Source organism: Lampris incognitus, chromosome 4 (genome assembly GCF_029633865.1).
Source record: "Lampris incognitus isolate fLamInc1 chromosome 4, fLamInc1.hap2, whole genome shotgun sequence".
NCBI lineage: Eukaryota > Metazoa > Chordata > Actinopteri > Lampriformes > Lampridae > Lampris > Lampris incognitus.
Window position 1 is genome coordinate 70,016,226 of NC_079214.1, and position 15,441 is coordinate 70,031,666.

The 15,441-nt window shown below is 44.8% G+C and overlaps 1 protein-coding gene and 1 pseudogene across 1 annotated transcript in view; both read right to left on the bottom strand.

Annotated features, from left to right (window-relative positions):
• Positions 1 to 2,306: 2,306 nt before the first annotated feature.
• Positions 2,307 to 3,957, bottom strand: LOC130111735 (transcriptional regulator Myc-like; annotated as a pseudogene).
• A 5,196-nt stretch (positions 3,958 to 9,153) lies between these two features.
• trim66 (tripartite motif containing 66) overlaps positions 9,154 to 15,441 on the bottom strand; it is a 53,477-nt gene continuing 47,189 nt past the window's right edge. Inside the window, exons 14-17 of the mRNA XM_056279421.1 lie at positions 14,487 to 14,610; positions 13,125 to 13,199; positions 11,836 to 11,988; positions 9,154 to 9,470 (exon numbers count right to left, since the gene is read on the bottom strand). Coding sequence (XP_056135396.1) covers positions 9,234 to 9,470; positions 11,836 to 11,988; positions 13,125 to 13,199; positions 14,487 to 14,610 — 589 coding nt within the window. The 3' untranslated portion in view covers positions 9,154 to 9,233. The remainder of the gene's footprint in view (positions 9,471 to 11,835; positions 11,989 to 13,124; positions 13,200 to 14,486; positions 14,611 to 15,441) is intronic.

Consider the following 15,441-nt stretch of genomic DNA (forward strand, 5'->3'; position numbering starts at 1 on the left):
TGTCTTCCGCACCCGCGTGCCGTGACTAGCATAAGCTAACACTGATAGCACTAGCGGCTAACACTGATAGCACTAGCGGCTAACGTCATTACTTGCCGTTCGTCGTCCAACTTGTTGGCCACTTAACTCGTCTAACATGAGTTCGACCACTCCTGGTACCATGTCGTGTTCTGCTGTTGAGTCTTAAAAAATATGAGACGACATAAGGAACCTTTAGTCTCCATTTATTGTCCAACTCCCAACACCTACCAAGTACCTCATGTGATACGCAGATCATGCCATGACGTATGACACAGCGGGTGTCCGGGTGGCGTGGCAGTCTATTCCGTTGCCTACCAACACGGGGATCGGCGGTTCGAATCCCCGCGTCACCTCTGGCTTGGTCGGGCAGCCTGTTTGTGGACCGTAGGATGGTTAGGGCAGAGGCTGCAATTCCGCTATTTGGCAGCAGGGGGATTGTCCCCAGAATGTCCGCGTACTGAAATGTGACGGCAGGCTTCACTCCGTAGACAGACAGCTGTCATTCTAGCCAAATATTTCGGTGGACTTATCGCTGAATTCAAGCAGATGTAACGTATATTGTAACGTATATTAAACTAACGTTAGTTAAACACGTTTCTGTGATGTGTGTGTGTTATTCATTCTGTTTTGACAAGAGTGTGATGTTTAGTCTTTGAGCTGCTAGTGTAGCTATTCTAGCGCTAGCCCTGGCTAGCTTAGCTCCATAGCATAGGCTGCGTTACTCATTCGTGTATTAGAGATCATGTATTCATTGCCGATTTGCAAGATCCAACTGATCTTGGCCCAGTAGACTTCAGGCTAAGTGCTGCATTAGGTAGACCTCCATATTCATGTCCATCTCCCAGGCTAAAGGCCTGTTCAGCTCAGTCATTTACCAAGTATTATTGACAGTCCCCCTCCTAACAACCTGTGACACTACTGACACATAGTAGCCTATACATATTGTGTACAAAGCAGTGTGTAGCCTATGGAATATGTATCTATTTCTGTCTTCAAAGTCGGATAAGCGCCTCACATCTGCAAGGCACGGAGTAGCCTAAGGGAGGGGTTTACAGGTGAATGAGGGGATGGGTGAACCCACTGTTTTTTGTTTTCCATCTTCTGTTTGAGAGTGTCTGGGGATGCTGAGATGACAAGCTGGGAGAAATACAACTGAAGGAAGATGCTACAAACTGGCCTGGAAAACTGCATTACACAACCACATATAGGCTGTTTATTTTGCACTGCTTTCTCTTTAGCTGCTGCACACCTGAGATTAATCACTTCGTCCAATTGTGTTTCAAGAGGAAACCCATGTGTGTACTGGATCTGAACTACAAACTTGCACCTAGTCTATTGCAATAGGCTATTATTATCATGTTGATGGCATGCTCCAACACTTCCTGAGGTTTGTAGAGCATTTTTATTTCCTGTCCCATACTACTGGATCAAGTGATTAATCAGGTGTGTGGCACACCTAAATAAGGTGTGTAACACACCTGGTTAATGCAATACTTCGCCTAAAGTCTACTGGGCCATGATCAGTTGGATCTTGCAAATCGGCAATGAATACATGATATCTAATACACGAATGAGTAACGTAGCCTATGCTATGGAGCTAAGCTAGCCAGGGCTAGCGCTAGAATAGCTACACTAGCAGCTCAAAGACTAAACATCACACTCTTGTCAAAACAGAATGAATAACACACACACATCACAGAAATGTGTTTAACTAACGTTAGTTTAATACGGAGGAGGCACGCGGTAGTCTGCAGCCCTCCCCGGATCAGCAGAGGGGGCGGAGCAGCGATCGGGACGGCTCGGGAGAGTGGGGCAGTTGGCCAAGTACAACTGGGGAGAAAAGGGGCAGAAAAAATCAGAAAAAAGAAAGAGAAATGTGAAGTGGCGCGTGTCAGCCCTCCACGAGGTTTAGTGGGCCCGTTGCTTGCGCTTGCCCTGTGGTCATGCAGGTAGGGTAAAAAGGAGGAGGAGGGCTCTGTCATAACTGGTCTTCGGGTTACATGCATGGGCAGATTTCCAACCTTTTCATGCAATCCCACTCCACCATGAAAGACTTCAGGAGACTCGACAAACCCTCCCTGTTAAAACACTCAACTCCACAACCGCCCTGGAATACTTTTTAAGCGATTATCCGTCAGCTAAACTTTGACTGAGACTGTAAATAGACTGACATAAAACTTACCTTAGCGGATAAAATAGGCAGAGCTGCAGTAAGCCGAGAGGAAGAAATAAAAGGAGCGTTTAGCTGTTCAAAACATCCATTTACACGGTTGTTTGCTCTGAAATGAGGTTTTATTGATATCAGTATGGAAGAGAGAACAAATATGGCTGAAGTTAGAGTTAAAAAAAGGAACCAGTCGGTCAAAACAGTAAAAATATACAGGTTTATATCGGGTAGTATTTTTACCTCATCATACGATAATAAATAACATTACACATATTTATCAAATTCGCATGTCATGACCAAAGAGTGCAAAGACAAAACTGGTGCTGCAAAAGTCTAGAAACAAAAGGATGTTGCACGTGGCATTCATATTTGAATAGCTGAACACTGTCTGAGCAAGAACTGCAGGAGAGATGGACGTTTAGCTCTTGTGTGGCAACAATCGTGAGGAACAGATACGTTGAGCACGATGGCTGAGTAAGGAACCATCCTGAAACACACAAAGTAACTGCATGCTGTGAATGCACTCCCTGGCCTTCTTCAGGATGACCACCTGGGTGGCCTTCTCATCGTTGGCCTCCTCCGGCACCTCGTCCCGCAGGGCGAGCAAGCTTGACTTGAGCTTATTCCGTCGACGACCCTCACGCACGTTACAAGTCCTTCTGTTGTCGCAGTCCTCCGTGTCTGTCGTCCGGGGACTGGAACACTTGCGATGGCTGCTGATCTGCTTGAGGAGCCTGCTGTGGCTGCTGCTGCTGTTCTCCAGCTTCAGTCTCTTGACAGCCGGCAACTCCCACCTCATGGATGGGTGGGTGGTGTAATGATGGTGGTGGTAGACGTGCCACCTATTCAATGCAAGGGGGCTGGGATGCCTGATCTCCAATGAGATGGAGTTGCACCGTTTCACAGACTGCCTCTTCTTCAAGGTAACCACATCTATCTCCTCTTCCTCTTCTTCCTCCTGCTCCTCCTCATCCCCTACCTCCTCTTCTGAGTCACTACCAATGCTACTGCCTCTGCTGTTTGGTGGGGTGTTCAGGGACAAACCATCGTTGACTTGGGCCTTTCGGCTAAAAAAACCACGGAAGGCTCGATGCATTTGGAAATGTTGAGATCTTGCAGGCAGGTAATGTTCAGCTGTCCGGTTGCACACCCGGTGCTGTCGCCAACAGCCGACCCCTTCCTTCTGGCATGGAGAGAGGCGGGCCTCTCCAACATCACTTCCTCCAACTTGGCCATGGCTGAGAAACCGCTCCACATGCAGTCCTGGATGATGGTGAACTTGTGGATGGTCCCAGAGTAGTCTGCAACACAGATGATGCTCTGGTTGACGACGTCGTCCTCGGGGCACTCCGTCACCATCTCTGCCAGTTAGCCGGTGGTGGAGGGGAAAAGGCTGGACAGAGACGGTCATCTGCTGGGCAAGAGGGGAGGGATGGGGTGCAACTGGAATTTCTTCCAGACTTCTTCACTCGGTGCTGGAAACTGGAGCTGCTGCTGATTATAAACTTTTTTCTGACCTTCGTGTTTTCTATGCAAGTTCTGACTTAATGTCATGTTTGATTTCAATGTTCAAACTGTTTCAATTAAAGTTAGGGTTGTTCAAATATCTGAAGTTCCTTTTTATTGCCTCACAGCAAGAAGGTCCTGGGCTCGAGCCCCGGGGTAGTCCAACCTTGGGGGTTGTCCTAGGTTGTCCTCTGTGTGGAGTTTGCATGTTCTCCCCGTGACTGTGTGGGTTTCCTCCGGGGGCTCCGGTTTCCTCCCACAGTCCAAAGACATGTAGGTCAGGTGACTCAAAGACATGTAGGTCAGGTGACTCGGCTGTACTAAATTGTCCCTAAGTGTGAATGTGTGTGTGTGTGTGTGTGTGTGTGTGTGTGTGTGTTTGTGGACCCTGTGATGGTCTGGCGGCCTGTCCAGGGTGTCTCCCTGCCTGCCGCCCAGTGATTGCTGGGCTAGGCTCCAGCATCCCCGCCACCCTGAGAGCAGGATAAGCGGCCTGGGTAATGGATGGATGGATGGATGGATGGATGCTTTACTTAAAGCAAGGACTTTTTTCCAACACCAGTGATAGTATCATTGGTCATCAACATACATTCTCAGTGAGCCTGAGAGTTTCAAATGAAAGGAAACATTGGTCCTTAACACAAGTGAAACACAACATAGTAGCTATGTATCCTAGCTCACACTTAAGGGTACAATAGAGATGTATTATGTCATTAATCTAAATATAGTGAGTGACACAGTTCAAGATAACCATCTGAGGGCTTGACATGTTTTACAGTGGAAAGGGCCTAGCACCCGCAACCCAACTTTCATCAACATTATGGCAATTGCCTGCAATTGTTTTGCTACTAAAGTGAAAAATACAAACATACCAAAATAAACTTCTGTAACGTTTCACATATCGAAATGTGTCAGTTTACCGAGAGGGTAAATATTTAGCAATTTCACATTTTCTATTTTAGGTATACTTTTCTACACAAATATCCAACTACAGCATACTTAATTCTTACAGCATTACATCTTGACATAAAACATATGATGTGCTCAATTTTGTTGGTACCCTCCCACAAAAAAAATGAAGAATGCACCATTTTCTCTGAAATGTCTTCAAACTGACAAAATAATTGGCATCCACCATTGTTTATTCCACATTTCATAGAAATCAGACTTTGCTTTTGATTTTTTTTATTCAATATTGTAAATAATAAAAAAAAAGTAAATGGCATGGACAAAACTGATGGGACCCTTAACCTAATATTTTGTGGTGCAACCTTTACAGGGAATCCCTGCAAGCAAGTGTTTTCTGTAGCTCTCAGTGAGACTTGTGCACCTGCTCACAGGGGTTTTGGCCACTCTTGCTGAGCAAACTGCTGCAGCTGTCTCAGGTTTGATGGCTGCTTTCTCCAGACTGCAGGTTTCAGCTCTTCCTCAGATGTTCAATAGGATTCAGATCAGGACTCATGGAAGACCACTTCAGATTAGTCCAATGTTTTGTTCTGATCCATTCTTGGGTGTTTTTAGCTGTGAGTTTTGGGTCATTATCCCATAGGAGGACCCATGGCCTGTGTCTGAGACACAACTTCTGACATTGGGCAGTACGATTCTCTCCAGAATGCCTTGCTAGTCTTGATATTTCATTGTGCCCTGCTCAGATTCAAGGCACCCTGTGCCAGGTGCAGCAAAGCCGCCCCAAAACATAACCGAGCCTCCTCCAGCTTTCACTGCAGGTATGGTGCTTTTTGATCTTTGAAAGCTTCCTTCTTTCGTCTGTGAACACAGAGCTGATGTGACTTACCAAAAAGCTCCAGGTTTGACTCCTCTGTCCAGAGGACATTCTCCCAGAAGCATGGCGGCCTGGCAATATGCATTTTAAGCAAATTCCAGTCTGGCTTTTTTTATGTTTCACTTTCAGAAGTGGAGTCCTCCTGGGCCTTCTTCCATGGAGCTTAAAAAGCGACAGATGGTACAATCCGAAACTGACATACCTCCACCTGTGAGTACAGCTTCCATCTCTTTGGCAGTTATCCTTCATTTTTTTTCTACCATCCACACTGTCCTTCTGTTCAGTCTGGCGTGGATGTTCCCCATGCCACCATGCCCAGGGAGGTTGGCTACAGGTCCATAGACCTTAAATGTCTTAATAATATTTGCAACTGTTGTCACAGGAACATCAAGCTGCTTGGAGATGGTCTTGTAGCCTTTAAGGGGCAAAGGTGGGCAATCTTATCCAGAATGGGCTGGTGTGGGTGCAGGTCTTTGTTCCAACCAAGCAGTTACACCCGTGTCTCTAATTAAGTTCCTCAGCAAAGACTCTACTGGTTGAATAGTGGAATCAGGTGTGTACCTGCTTGGTTGGAACAAAGACCTGCACCCACACCGGCCCTTTCTGGATAAGATTGCCCACCCCTGGGTTAAGGGGTTAAGTATAGGAGTAGTACTTTTCCTAGATGGCCTTTTGTGGCATCCTAGACCGGTCTCCATACACCCCAGCATCATGTGAAGTGCAAAATATAGCCTCTCCATGATGAATGAACGTCCGTGCGTGGTGAAGAGCCACACCCTCCTCGCGGTAATCCTGTTAACGTTGTCAGGAGACAGCATAGCAGAACGAGGTGGGTCTAGAGGAGTAAACCTCAATAATAAATCCTGCTACTCCTATGGGTAGCAGTAGTCCTAAGTGCATTCGTCGATAGACTGATGTTATGGATCAGAGGACATCATGGCTTTGCAGATGACCAATGCATCTTGACAATGGAAAGGCACAAAATCTCCAGTCAGCGGAGAACCATATTACTGTATTTGGAGTAGCACCTCGTGCTTTAAACAAACATGCACAACCGAAACCCTATAGAGGCGTTCTGACAGATGACCTAGGTAAGGTGACAAGGTGTAGCCTTTACCCTGTTTGTCCATGAGTTTCTTCCTGATCTCCTCAGACAGCTCTCTCCTTTGCTTTCTCTGGTCCATGTTCAGTGTGGGGCACACAATGATACCAAACAGCACAGTGACCACTTTTCTCCATTTAGATAGGCTGAATGACTGATTACAAGACTGCAGACATGTCTGATACTAATTAAAGAAACTAATTCGTTTGAAATATCACTATAATCCAATTATTTATCACATTTTGTAAGGGGTACCAACAAATGTGTCCAGGCCATTTTAGAATATCTTTGTAGAATAAGCAATAATTCATCTCTTTTCACAGCTTCTTCTGTGACACACCAAACACCTGCCAGTATACATGAAAACATAGCTTTTAATTTCATCACTTTTCAGGAGGAATGAAGCATTATTTCAATGAGCTGCAAGGGTACCAACAAAATTGAGCATGTCTGTATGGACACTGGTGCTTGAAAGTTTGTGAACCTTTTAGAATGTTCTATATTTCTGCATACATATGACCTAAAGCGTCCTCAGATTTTCACACAAGTCCTAAAAGTAGATAAAGAGAACCCAATTAAACAAATGAGACAAAAAATATTATACTTGGTCATTTATTTATTGAGGAAAATGATCCAATTTTACATATCTGTAAGTGGCAAATGTATGTGAACATCTAGGATTAGCAGTTAATTTGAAGGTGAAATTAGAGTCAGGTGTTTTCAATCAATGGGATGACAATCAGGAGTGAGTGGGTGCCCTGTTTTATTTAAAGAAAAGGGATCTATCAAAGTCTGATCTTCACAACACATGTTTGTGGAAGTGTATCATGGCAAGAATAAAGGAGATTTCTGAGGACCTCAGATAAAGTGTTGTTGAGTCTCATCAGGCTGGAAAAGGTTACAAAACCATCTCTAAAGAGTTTGGACTCCACCAATCCACAGTCAGACAGATTGTGTACAAATGGAGGGAATTCAAGACCATTGTTACCCTCCCCAGCAGTGGTCGACCATCAAAGATCACTCCAAGAGCAAGGCGTGTAATAGTCGGCCAGGTCACAAAGGAACCCAGGGTAACTTCTAAGCAACTAAAGGTCTCTCTCACATGGGCTAATGTTCATGAGTCCACCATCAGCAGAACACTGAACAACAATGGTGTGCATGGCAGGGTTGCAAGGAGAAAGCCACTGCTCTCCAAAAATAACATTGCTGCCCATCTGCAGGTTGCTAAAGATCATGTGGACAAACCAGAAGGCTACTGGAAAAATGTTTTGTGGATGGATGAGAGCAAAATAAGAAGTTTTTGGTTGTAATGAGAAGTGTTATGTTTGGAGAAAGGAAAACACTACATTCCAGCTTAAGAACCTTATCCCATCTGTGGAACATGGTGGTGGTAGTATCGTGGTTTGGGCCTGTTTTGCTGCATCTGGGCCAGGACGGCTTCCGATCATTGATGGAACAATTAATTCTGAATTATACCTGCGACTTCTTAAGGAAAATGTCAGGACATCTGTCCGTGACCTGAATCTCAAGGGAACGTGGGTCATGCACCAGGACAACGGCCCTAAGCACACAAGTCATTCTACCAAAGAACGGTTAATGTTTTGAAATGGCCAAGTCAAAGTCCTGACCTTAATCCAATCGAAATGTTGTGGAAGGACCTGAAGCGAGCAATTCATGTGAGGAAACCCACCAACATCCCAGAGGTGAAGCTGTTCTGTATGGAGGAATGGGCTAAAATTCCTCCAAGCCGATGTGCAGGACTGATCAACAGTTACCAGAAACGTTTAGTTGCAGTTATTGCTGCACAAGGGGGGGGGGGAGGGTCACACCAGATACTGAAAGCAAAGGTTCACATACTTTCGCCGCTCACAGATATGTAATACTGGATCATTTTTCTCAATAAATAAATGACCAAGTATAATATTTTTGTCTCATTTGTTTAATTGGGTTCTCTTTATCTACTTTTAGGACTTGTATGAAAATCTGATGATGTTTTAGGTCATATGTATGCAGAAATATAGAACATTCTAAAGGGGTTCACAAACTTTCAAGCACCCTGTACGTATATAGGAGGTGAGAAGGTAGGTTATGTAGGTTACGTACAACAAATAATGTTGTCCATACACTCAGAACTTTGACTTGCCAGAGGTTATGTTCATTTCAGAAGTAAGATGGTAGTAAATACAGAATCACCGCCCAACTGTGATGACTGGCATGACTTGGAAGTTGGATAATGTTTTCCATGAAATTTAGACTCGTGTTTATTTACAGCCTTTTTCTAGAAGGACATTGTTAAGTGTAGCCTCATATATGAAATCAACTATAAAACATTTGCTGTTTAGTCTCCTGCCATCCTACTGTCTGCTTCCACCCATCTTTTTTCGCCAGTGCTAAGAGAGGACACATTAGTTGCCTTTGGACAGAAAATTATAGCCAAGTTATTACACCTATTATAAATGAGAGGATATGGTTTGATTATATTGAACTAGTTTCAGTTTGCAGCACCGTAACATTACTGCAAACCACAATCCTATGTGACGTCCAGTTAAGACTGCAGTTTAAAACCGACCGATGCAGCCCTGCCTACAGGAAGGCCAACAAAGGGTGTAGGCAGGGTTCAGATACAGATACAGTCTTGGATCCTTCAACCTAGCTTAGAAGTGATGTCTCCTGGAGCTGAGAGAGTGTCTCCTCTTCCTCTTGCGGTGGCACTGCTCCCTCCTCCCCGGCCAGGGAAAGCCGCTCTCTGAGCTCCTGTACACCTCGTCGTACTCATCACTGTCTGAGTCCTCCTCTGCCATGGGGAACACTCTGTCAGGGAAGACCTCCTTCAGCTTGGAACTGAAGAATGCCTCCAGGTTGCGGCCTGCTTGAGCAACCTCAGAGTCAGGCTTGGTGTAGAGAGAGATAGAGAGAGAGAGAGAGAGAGAGAGAGAGAGAGCGAGAGAGAGAGAATCACTCTCCGGGGCGATGAGAAGGACAATACACAGTAACAGAGCAAGAGCAGGAAACATAACATTAAAAGAATTTTAGAAAAAGTCAAAGAATTCCAACAAAATCCAAACATGACAGCTACATTACCAACATGTGCCTGATCATGAAGCTCAGGTTCACGATACTGATCATGAAGCTCAGGTTCACAATACTGATCATGAAGCTCAGGTTCACGATACTGATCATGAAGCTCAGGTTCACAATACTGATCATGAAGCTCAGGTTCACAATACTGAACATGAAGCTCAGGTTCACGATACTGATCATGAAGCTCAGGTTCCCAATACTGATCATGTAGCTCAGGTTCACGTTACTGATCATGAAGTTCAGGTTCACAATACTGATCATGAAGCTCAGGTTCACGATACTGATCATGAAGTTCAGGTTCACGATACTGATCATGAAGCTCAGGTTCACGATACTGATCATGTAGCTCAGGTTCAAGATACTGATCATGAAGCTCAGGTTCACGATACTGATCATGTAGCTCAGGTTCACGATACTGATCATGAAGTTCAGGTTCACGATACTGATCATGAAGTTCAGGTTCACGATACTGATCATGAAGCTCAGGTTCACAATACTGATCATGTAGCTCAGGTTCACGCTACTGATCATGAAGTTCAGGTTCACAATACTGATCATGAAGCTCAGGTTCACGATACTGATCATGAAGTTCAGGTTCACAATACTGATCATGAAGCTCAGGTTCACGATACTGATCATGAAGCTCAGGTTAACGATACTGATCATGAAGCTCAGGTTAACGATACTGATCATGAAGCTCAGGTTCACGATACTGATCATGAAGCTCAGGTTCACGATACTGATCATGAAGCTCAGGTTCACGATACTGATCATGAAGCTCAGGTTAACGATACTAATCATGAAGTTCAGGTTCACGATACTGATCATGAAGCTCAGGTTCACGATACTGATCATGAAGCTCAGGTTCACGATACTGATCATGAAGCTCAGGTTCACGATACTGATCATGAAGTTCAGGTTCACGATACTGATCATGAAGCTCAGGTTCACAATACTGATCATGTAGCTCAGGTTCACGTTACTGATCATGAAGTTCAGGTTCACAATACTGATCATGAAGCTCAGGTTCACAATACTGATCATGTAGCTCAGGTTCACGCTACTGATCATGAAGTTCAGGTTCACAATACTGATCATGAAGCTCAGGTTCACGATACTGATCATGAAGTTCAGGTTCACAATACTGATCATGAAGTTCAGGTTCACGATACTGATCATGAAGCTCAGGTTAACGATACTGATCATGAAGCTCAGGTTAACGATAGTGATCATGAAGCTCAGGTTCACGATACTGATCATGAAGCTCAGGTTCACGATACTGATCATGAAGCTCAGGTTAACGATACTGATCATGTAGCTCAGGTTCACGATACTGATCATGAAGCTCAGGTTCACGATACTGATCATGTAGCTCAGGTTCACGATACTGATCATGAAGTTCAGGTTCACAATACTGATCATGAAGCTCAGGTTCACGATACTGATCATGAAGTTCAGGTTCACAATACTGATCATGAAGCTCAGGTTCACGATACTGATCATGTAGCTCAGGTTCACGTTACTGATCATGAAGTTCAGGTTCACAATACTGATCATGAAGCTCAGGTTCACGATACTGATCATGAAGTTCAGGCTCACAATACTGATCATGAAGCTCAGTTTCACGATACTGATCATGTAGCTCAGGTTCACGATACTGATCATGAAGCTCAGGTTCACGATACTGATCATGTAGCTCAGGTTCACGATACTGATCATGAAGTTCAGGTTCACAATACTGATCATGAAGCTCAGGTTCACAATACTGATCATGAAGCTCAGGTTAACGATACTGATCATGAAGCTCAGGTTAACGATACTGATCATGAAGTTCAGGTTCACAATACTGATCATGAAGCTCACGTTCACGATACTGATCATGAAGCTCAGGTTCACGATACTGATCATGAAGCTCAGGTTCACGATACTGATCATGAAGTTGAGGTTCACAATACAGATCATGAAGCTCAGGTTCACAATACTGATCATGAAGCTCAGGTTCACGATATTGATCGTGAAGCTCAGGTTAACAATACTGATCATGAAGCTCAGGTTCACGACACTGATCTCATCAAACAGATACAGAAACGACGGCTGATATTTCATTTTAAAATCTACATGTTTTCCGTTTCACAAACGATGGTTAAAAAAAGCAGATGATCATTTCTCACATACATAGTTGAACTTTGCACAATTTCTGAACATGAGATAAACATCAGCGACAAACTCGTCTGGAGAACCATAATGGCGTGTGTTGTCCTTGTTGAGTCTGGCCCTGATCACAGACAGGTCCATGGGCCTTTTGATGATCTGGTAGTAATGTCGAGCCTAGGAGAAAACAAGATCATTTCAAAACTTGTGATGTCAGGATTATTTTTTCCCCCCCGTCTCTACTGACTTCCATCCAATCACCCAGTATCCAACCAACCATCCATCCGGTATCCAACCATCCAACCACCTAGTATCCAACCATCCAACCACCCAGTATCCAACCATCCATCCAGTATCCAACCAACCATCCATCCATTATCCAAACCGCTTATCCTGCTCTCAGGATCACGAGGATGCTGGAGCCTAGCCCAGCAGTCATTGGGCAGTAGGCAGGGAAGACACCCTGGACAGGCCACCAGGCCACCAGGCCATCACACCTACACACATACACAGACACACACACACACACACATACATACACACACACACACATATACATACACACACACACACACACACACACACACACACACACACACACACATACATTCACACCTAGGGACAATGTAGTACGGCTGATTCACCTGACCTACATGTCTTTGGACTGTGGGAGGAAACCGGAGCACCCGGAGGAAACCCACGCAGACACGGGGAGAACATGCAAACTCCACACAGGACAACACAGGACAACCCCCAAGGTTGGACTACCCCGGGGCTTGAACCCAGGACCTTCTTGTCGTGAGGCGACCGCGTGATCTAGTGGCTTCCAATGATTTTTTTTTTAATCTACACATCAACTTTAGTTCCATCTCACTCATTCCAAGTGACTGCATTCATCACTATGCATACATGCATTCATGCGTCTAAAACACCGTTCCTCAGTCTGAGTATGCTATCATGTTGACAATTATACCATCTATTAATAGAAAATCTAAATGAAATCTAAATAGACTTTTTTCCCCAATAAACAGAACTCAAGCATGCCCCACGTGCTAAAAAAGGATGGCTATTAGGGCCATCCTTTTTTATGCTGAAACATTTTCCATGCTAAAACAACCCTGGCAGTTGCAACTTTGAAATGCACTGGAGCCGGTAGGAATGACTGTGAGGTAAACCTAGTATTACTCCCTTAAAATGAGCAACAGACAGACATGAAGTTATGGACAAAATCCTGACTGATGCCACTGTTCTGCCCCGTTCATAATGAGCAGACCGCAGTTGTTTTTCAGCTGCAGAAAAAGAGGAAGACTCACCAGGGGACTGACGGGCTCGTGGAAAGGAGAGCTCAGTATGTTACTGAGGATCAGAAGAGTCAGTCGCTCACACCTCTGTGAAGAATGGACCACACAGAGGGGAACAGTCAGGGATCTCAAATGTTGAAAAAGAGAACACTTGAAAATACAAAGTACCTTTAGTCCTACAACTACTACTACTACTACTTTTGGCTGCTCCCGTTAGCATCTTCCTCTGTCACACCACCCACCTGCACGTCCTCCCTCACCACACCCATAAACCTCCTCTTTGGCCTTCCTCTTCTCCTCTTCCCTGGCAGCTCCATATTCAGCATCCTTCTCCCAGTATACCCAGCATCTCTCCTCCACACATGTCCACACCATCTCAATCTTGCCTCTCTTGCTTTGTCTCCAAACCGTCCAACCTGAGCTGTCCCTCTAATATACTGGTTCCTAATCCTGTCCTTCTTCATCACTCCCAATGAAAATCTTATCATCTTCACCTCTGCCACCTCCTGCTCCACCTCCTGTCTTTTCATCAGTGCCACTGTCTCCAAACCATACAACATAGCTGGTCTCACTACCATCTTGTAAACCTTCCCTTTAGCTCTTGTTGGCACCCTTCTGTCACAAATCACTCCTGACACTCTTCTCCACCCACTCCACCCTGCCTGCACTCTCTTCTTCACCTCTCTTCTGCACTCCCCGTTACTTTGGACAGTTGACCCCAAGTATTTAAGCTCATGTGCCTTCATCACCTCTACTCCTTGCATCCTCACCATTCCACTGTCCTCCCTCTCATTCATACATAGGTATTCTGTCTTGCTCCTACTGACTTTCATTCCTCCTCTCTCCAGTGCATACCTCCACCTCTCCCGGCTCTCCTCAACCTGCATCCTACTCTCACTACAGACCACAATGTCATCCGCAAACATCATCGTCCACGGAGACTCCTGCCTGATCTTGTCCGTCAACCTGTCCATCACCATTGCAAACAAGAAAGGGCTCAGAACCGATTCTTGATGTAATCCCACCTCCACCTTGAACCCATCTGTCATTCCAACCACACACCTCACCACTGTCCCACTGCCCTCATACATATCCTGCACCACTCCTGCATACTTCTCTACAACTCCCAACTTCCTCATCCAATACCACACCTCCTCTGTCGGCACCCTGTCGTATGCTTTCTCTAAATCCACAAAGACACAATGTCTGTGAATGTTCTCATTCATCCAGGTCATGGTGATCCAAAGGAATTGAATCCACAAAGACACAGTGTAACTCCTCCTGGCCTTCTCTATACTTCTCCATCAACCTTTAGTCCTACAGCTGGGCTTCGTAATTCCTAGGGGAGCTTTTATAAAAGTTCAGGAGACTCACTCTTTGGTCACATGGTAAGAGTCCATGAGCTGGTTTGTGTTCCCCGGACGTTCTCTGATTCTCATAGTCATACTCCATCTCAGGATGTGTGACGTCTCTACACATGGTGCACACCCAGTCACCCCTACACAGAACAACACAGTGTTATCAATAACAGGCTGAGAGGAGATCCCGACAAAGTTCAACACTTCAATACGTGTCACTGGTAGATGTGATGGATGATTCTCCTGATTTATACAAATGAGAGATGTTCTCATATCAGTGTTTAAGATGATGTGCCGGGCTGTCAGATCATCTATCAGACTCATGTTAGCAATATGGTTTGGCCCTATGACCTTATCCATTTAATTTCCCCCCATTTTTGATCTTTTTAAGTCGATTTTTTTGCCGTTTAACCCATTCCTACTGTAGGACAGTTTGCGTAATCAACTACAGTAATAAAAACAAAAGTAAAACTCCCAGTTTTTTGTTGTTGTTGTTTTTACTTTGTTGTTCTCTGGGATACTGATAACTTCAACCTTCTGTTCTCTACTCCATACAACAAACTCACATGCATTTACTGACGTGCATGCTGTGATGCACACACTCATGTACACAAACATGCAGAAGCATGACAGGGTTTCTGCAAGAGACAGTGACTGATCTAAGGAACATTTTATTTTAAATTCTTTTTTAAGTTTGTAAATCCCCCCCCCCCATTTCCCCAAATCTCCAAATTCTGCACTCTTCCATGTTTATATCGAAAATCTATTTCTTTTCTCTTTTTTTTGCCCATCTTTCTCCCAGTTGCACCCGGCCAATTACCCCACTCTTCCGAGCCATCTCGGGCACTGCTCCACCCACTCTGCCGATCCGGGGAGGGCTGCAGACTACCACATGCCTCATCCGATACATGTGGAGCTGCCAGCCACTTCTTTTCACCTGACAGTGAGGAGTTTCACCAGGGGGACATAGC